Source organism: Sinocyclocheilus anshuiensis, unplaced genomic scaffold (assembly GCF_001515605.1).
Source record: "Sinocyclocheilus anshuiensis isolate Anshui unplaced genomic scaffold, SAMN03320099.WGS_v1.1 scaffold879, whole genome shotgun sequence".
Taxonomy (NCBI): domain Eukaryota; kingdom Metazoa; phylum Chordata; class Actinopteri; order Cypriniformes; family Cyprinidae; genus Sinocyclocheilus; species Sinocyclocheilus anshuiensis.
Genome location: NW_015546063.1, coordinates 343,306 through 349,047, shown reverse-complemented (window position 1 = coordinate 349,047; position 5,742 = coordinate 343,306). Strand labels below are relative to the sequence as shown.

Below are 5,742 nucleotides of genomic sequence, written 5' to 3'. Positions count from 1 at the left end.
TTTTTAGCCATACTTGAGATTTTATTTTTAGCTCTATGACCAATCAATAAATCAAAACTTAGATTAAAAATATTGAAGGGATCCAAAAATGAAAAATAATAATTTACTCCGTCATGTTGTTCCAATCCTGTATGACATTATTTTTCAGAACATAAAAGAAGATATTTTAAAGAATGTTGGTAACAAAGCAGTTTCCATTGGATTTTTTGGTCCATACAACGGAAATCAATGGGAACTAAAGCTGTTTGGTCACCAGTGTTCTTCAAAATAACTTTTTATGTTCATACAGGTTTGGAAGGACATGATGGTTAGTAAATGGTGTCAATCTGCGATGACTCTTTATCTCTAGGTGTATTATATCAGATTTAAAGTCAATATGAATTCAATGTTTATTCAAGTTAATGTATTAGTGTTGATTTCTGGTCTTATAATGCATGATTCATCAGTGCATGCTATTCCCCAAGCAAAAATGTGTTGTTTTTTTTCTTTTTTTTTTTTTTTTTACCTCGATGTGTTTTTATTTCAGCTGAAGTAAAATCAATGTAATATACTTTTGTTCAATAATATTTTTTCATTTATTATTTTCTATTTTTATGGACATCTTATGGTACTAATTAATATTTATTCAATCATTTGTTTTTCTTTTTCTTAATTTTTTTTCTTTTTTCCAATTGTTGCAATATTTCAGGTTTAAATAGAGACAAGACCCTTTAATTATAGTGGATGAATTACTGATTTTATTTCACACATTTCCAAAAATTTGCTGTTTCAGTCACACAAGTTCATTTTGTGTGTGTGAGTGGGTGTGTTTCGCACTTTTGATGTTTTGAAGTTTAACCCCTTCATTGCTGTGTCCTTTTTCCTGCATTGTGGCTGAACTGTTGATTTGATTTTACACATTTGCAAAAGCCTGCTCTGTTATAGTCACACAAGTTTGTCACTCGTGATGTTTCAGAGTGTCATTGCTATGTACTTTTTTATGCATCAAGGCTGATTTGTAGAATCTACATGCAAAAACGTATGTATTTTCATATTTTTCCCTATTTCTTGTTCATTTCCTATGGCAATCATTTTTGACCACGAAGGCCACAAGTGTGACTTTTTTTTTTTATGACCACTTAGCCTTTTTGAATCATACCCTCAATTTTATTTTGTGTTTACATAGCAAGTGCCATAAAGGTCACCAAGTTTCATACCTTTCAGATGAAGTTAGAATTTGTAAAAATTCAAAACATAAAATTGTTAGGTCAGTAGTGACCAAAGAACACCAGAGGGTTAAAAATAGATTAACTGATTACCATTTTGTGAGTCAGCGAGGCAGATCTGCTCAGTACTGTACTTCTGAGTTTTTTTCCCCTCTACTTTGCATCATTGATTCAAAGCCTAGTTGCACGTGTTGTAAATTGAGATTAGATCCACATATTGCAAAATGAATGGTACCCGGGTTTTTGGATATGTGGCCGTTACAAAAGTCTCAGGGATGCTGGTGGGCTATAATGGTTGATGTAGCTTTCCACACTATAAAGCCTAAAGACATTTGGCTTCTGTGAATACCTCAGGTCTGGATACCATGACCGAAACAATCCCATCAGATTGTTATTATACCTCATTAAGGTCATAGGTCAGGATTATGTCATGATGGGTGTTCCTGTTTGAAATGTTACTGGTTCTAATTGAACGGCAAATCTTTGAGCACAGGACTGCTTTGTGCATGTTTGTTATCATTTAGGCAGTAATTGAATATGTTTGGGTAAGTGATTTTTATTTAAATATTATCTTAAAATGAAAATGTTCATGTTATTTATGATGCTGCACAAAATGTCCCAGCAATAATTGAGGCCACTTTAAATGCTGCTCAATTGTAATAGTGCCTGTATCACGCTCTTCATAAACAATAAATAATTCAAGATGACCCTGTCTTGAAATCACTCATTTGAAATAGTTGAATACTTAAAGGGGTCCTATTATGCTCTTTTACAAAGTCTTGATTTTGTTTTGGGGGTGTTCTAGAACAGGCTCTCATACTAGGTTGTTCGAAAAACACATTATTTTTCACATATTTTACATTATTACAACACCTCTCTCCCCAGTCTGGCATGAACGGCTGGAATAGTTCCTGTATCAAATGAAGACCCGCCTTCTGAAATACGAAATGTGCTGTGATTGGTTAGCTGGGCCAGTGTGTGTTGTGATTGGCAGCACTCAGCGCCTGGTCGGGAAATGTCATGCCCCTTACCATAGCCGCCTGCCAGCTTCAGTGTAAATATTGCGTCAAAATCAAATCAATTTTAGCGTGATTTAAACCCGGATGATTGTAACCACTCTCAGATCGTCTGCCTTGGGAAAGCTAGCGTGTCTCCAACATAGTGATAACACTCGTTGCCTTCTCTAGTGCAGCTCAACCAGGTCTCGTCCCATTCCTCGATATTTGTGATATCACAAATCCCGGAAAATATGCGTTGTAGTCCAAACGAGTCGTTCGTTGTAGTTTTTGAAAAGAGATTTCTGTTAAATAAAATATCTCCTTTTGAAGTGGACTTTGAGCTTTGTAACTTTGCAGATCTTTTTTATGCTCAAACAGTAGCATTACAGACTAACTAAAGTTGAAAAAGTGAAAAAGCATAATAGGACCCTTTTAAACTTTGTTTTTGTGTGTGTGTTGGCATCCAAGTCTCCATTCAAAAGATGCATAAAGTTTCTCCCTTTATAATGGTGGTTTATTTTACAGGCTTCTAGCCAGACACTGTTTGGGACAGACCTGGGCCCAGACGGACCGCCTCAGTTGAGCACAGAAGTGACCTCTGACTTGTTTGCACACTCTGGAGAATGTGCCGCCCCGTCCTACAGCAACATGGAGGAGGTGGATTGAAACTTCACCCAGTCAGGGAGACTTGCTTCCTCAACAACAAAAAAAGCAAAGAATAGACATCAGTACTCACAAGTGGATCGAGCATGGCAAAGGTGCTCAATTTTTTTTTTTTTTTTACATTTGCAATGTGGACATAAAGACCACATTGCATTTCCAATGGAAAGACTGTTTGGAAACGGCCGATTAAAGACGACATGCAGTAGGATGATGCTTAAAGTAAAGACTAATCCTCCAACACATTCACAAATAATTATTTAATTCTGGAAGGTGCACACATTGAAATATACTGTCATAAGAGGAAGCGCACAGGTCTCTAAGTTTTCTTTTTAATGTATATATATAAACATTTTAATACAGAAATTATGCCATTCACAATTTCACATGGTAGGTTTCTGAGACAATGTTTATCTTGCTTGTGTTTACACGAGGTGTTACTTTGGGAAAAACAATCGGTGAGTGCGATCAGCATGGTTGGTTTGGATGCACAGAAGAGTTAGGTGTTTGTTCTCACTGAAATGTCTCCTGGCCTGATGTGTTTCTTTGTAAAGAGTCTGGAGGTGTTGTGTAAAACTTTTTGCAGGTATTGTAGATGAGGTTTTAAGTGTGGACAAGGCAGATTGCTTGATTTTGATTTGATTTCCCCCCTCACACACAGGCCATTTCTCAACTGGATGTTTTGTTCTTTCTTTCTCAGACAATCTAGTGATTGAAATTCTTTTGTTTTATTCCATGTCAGATCCTGTGGAAATGCAAAAGCTTGATGGATTGAGATGCATGTTAACCTACAATAGCCCTAGTACTGTGTATCATATATCATCTTTTGTTTTTCTAAGTTTTGAGTAGATTGTCGTTTTCGTGTTGGACTGCATAGCAAGCAGGAACTGGGGATTTGATCGTAAGAATGCTGCTGTGAATAAAACAAATGGGTATTAATATAAATAAAGGCAATTTTTTTGTGTAACAACCTTAAATATTACAGTTGTATGTGCATATTTATTTGTCAAGTTTCACATGTTAAGTTTAGAAGTAAAATATTATAACAAGCAGGTGAACCTCATAAAAACTTCATGAAAAAGCAACCAAGTCATGATACACTCCAAAATCAATATCATATTTTGCACAAAGAAAGTGTGACACGTTGGCTGTCAAAATTGCATGAATGGGAAAGTCGGTAACAAAGTAATGTTTTTAAATTTGGTTTGAATGCAGTCTATATATCAGACGATTTTGAAAAGACATACACAGAAATGAAGAGGTAAGACTATAAAATACACACAGACGCACACTTACACAGATGGAGAAAGACTGAAATGTTACAATATAATACTATATTTGAAATGTAATACTGTTATTGTCTTTATACTGATATGTTTCTTACAAACACAGCTTTTCGCTTCAGTCGTGTGGTTTGTTTGTGGATTATTGTGATGTTTTAATCAGCTGTTTGGACTCTCATTCTGACGGCACCCATTCACTGCAGAGGATCCATTGGTGAGCAAGTGATGGAATGCTAAATTTCTCTGGTGAAGAAATAAACTGTTCTACATCTTGTATGGCCTAAAGGTGAGTACATTTTCATTTTCAGATGAACTATGCCTTATGTACATTTCCATATACTCATAAGACTGTTATGCTCAAAATGCTCAAATTTTTTTTATTTTATATATTGGCCAAACTCTCTTGCTCAGCATCACGTCGCATGGTTCTCACTGTTTTCAGGTAAATTGGAACGGTTGTCAAAAGCACCAACTCTTCTCCAGCCTTGAGAGGGTGCCATCACATACTACTAGACTAGTTAGACTTTATTGACTGACCACTTTGAACTCCGGACAACAATAAGGTTATGCATGATTTCAGTCAAAATAAATGTATTATGGGCCCTTCATTTCACCATATTTAGTGGATGAATATAATTGTTCATAGTCGCCGGGAGAAGGAAGGCAGCAGTAGGTGGCGCGCTCACTACATTCACCCGTAAAGCGCTGCAGCCCCGCTCTTTCTCGCGGAATTTGACACCGACACGGAAGTGATGCTGTCATTCTAAAAGCCGGTTTTAGAGCTCAGCGGTTTTCAGTCAAACGTCCTTTCTTAAACGAATGCAGTTCAACGTATGTATCTGTACCGACAGAGAATGAGAACATCGCGTGTCAGGCTGTTCTTCCATTGACTGAGATGTGTGGCATCCGCATAAATCATATGAAATCTGGAGGGATTCACCAGGCATTCATCGCCAGAGATATTTATCCTCGTGTACACTTAAGTATCTTTGTTTAGTTTATATATGAACAACTGTAGTTTTAAATATATCCTCATATAAATATAAATATACGTATATCCTCATATACGTTGTAACACCATGTATAACTCGGAGAGGATCCCTGAAACAAGTATCGATCAGAACCAAACTAATGGATGCAGAAGTGATGTGAACTCTGACGGGGCAGACCCCACTGATTCAATCCCAGGAAGACCTTCCAGAAGATTCGTTCTTCACTTTGATCTCAACAACACAATCCTTGTGTCTGACGCAGTCACGAGACAAGGAACTGTAGCTGCACTTGAATACTTCCTGTCCACGGTGGCCTGGGGGCGCATGACAAAAGGTAAGACCACTTATCTGTGGGTTTTCAACTTTTACAGACCAGAAACCCAGAAAGCCAGATTCTCAGCCAACAGCCAAACCGGGGACAATCAATATAAAAAGACAGACTACCTATATGTGTGTCGCCTATAAAATGTATATTAAATAATAAGTAAACGCTATTATCTATGTAATAATAATATGTATAATAATAATATAATGTAAGTTAAATAATATTTACATTTAAAATAAAAAACTAAATTATATTTGTATACATTTATGTGTTTATATA

The 5,742-nt window shown here is 36.3% G+C and overlaps 1 protein-coding gene across 1 annotated transcript in view; it reads left to right on the top strand.

Moving 5' to 3' along the window:
- Positions 1 to 4,886: 4,886 nt before the first annotated feature.
- The window catches only part of LOC107699565 (uncharacterized), a 9,805-nt gene continuing 8,949 nt past the window's right edge, over positions 4,887 to 5,742 (top strand). Inside the window, exon 1 of the mRNA XM_016500865.1 lies at positions 4,887 to 5,472. Within this exon, the coding sequence (XP_016356351.1) occupies positions 5,226 to 5,472 (247 nt within the window). The 5' untranslated portion in view covers positions 4,887 to 5,225. The remainder of the gene's footprint in view (positions 5,473 to 5,742) is intronic.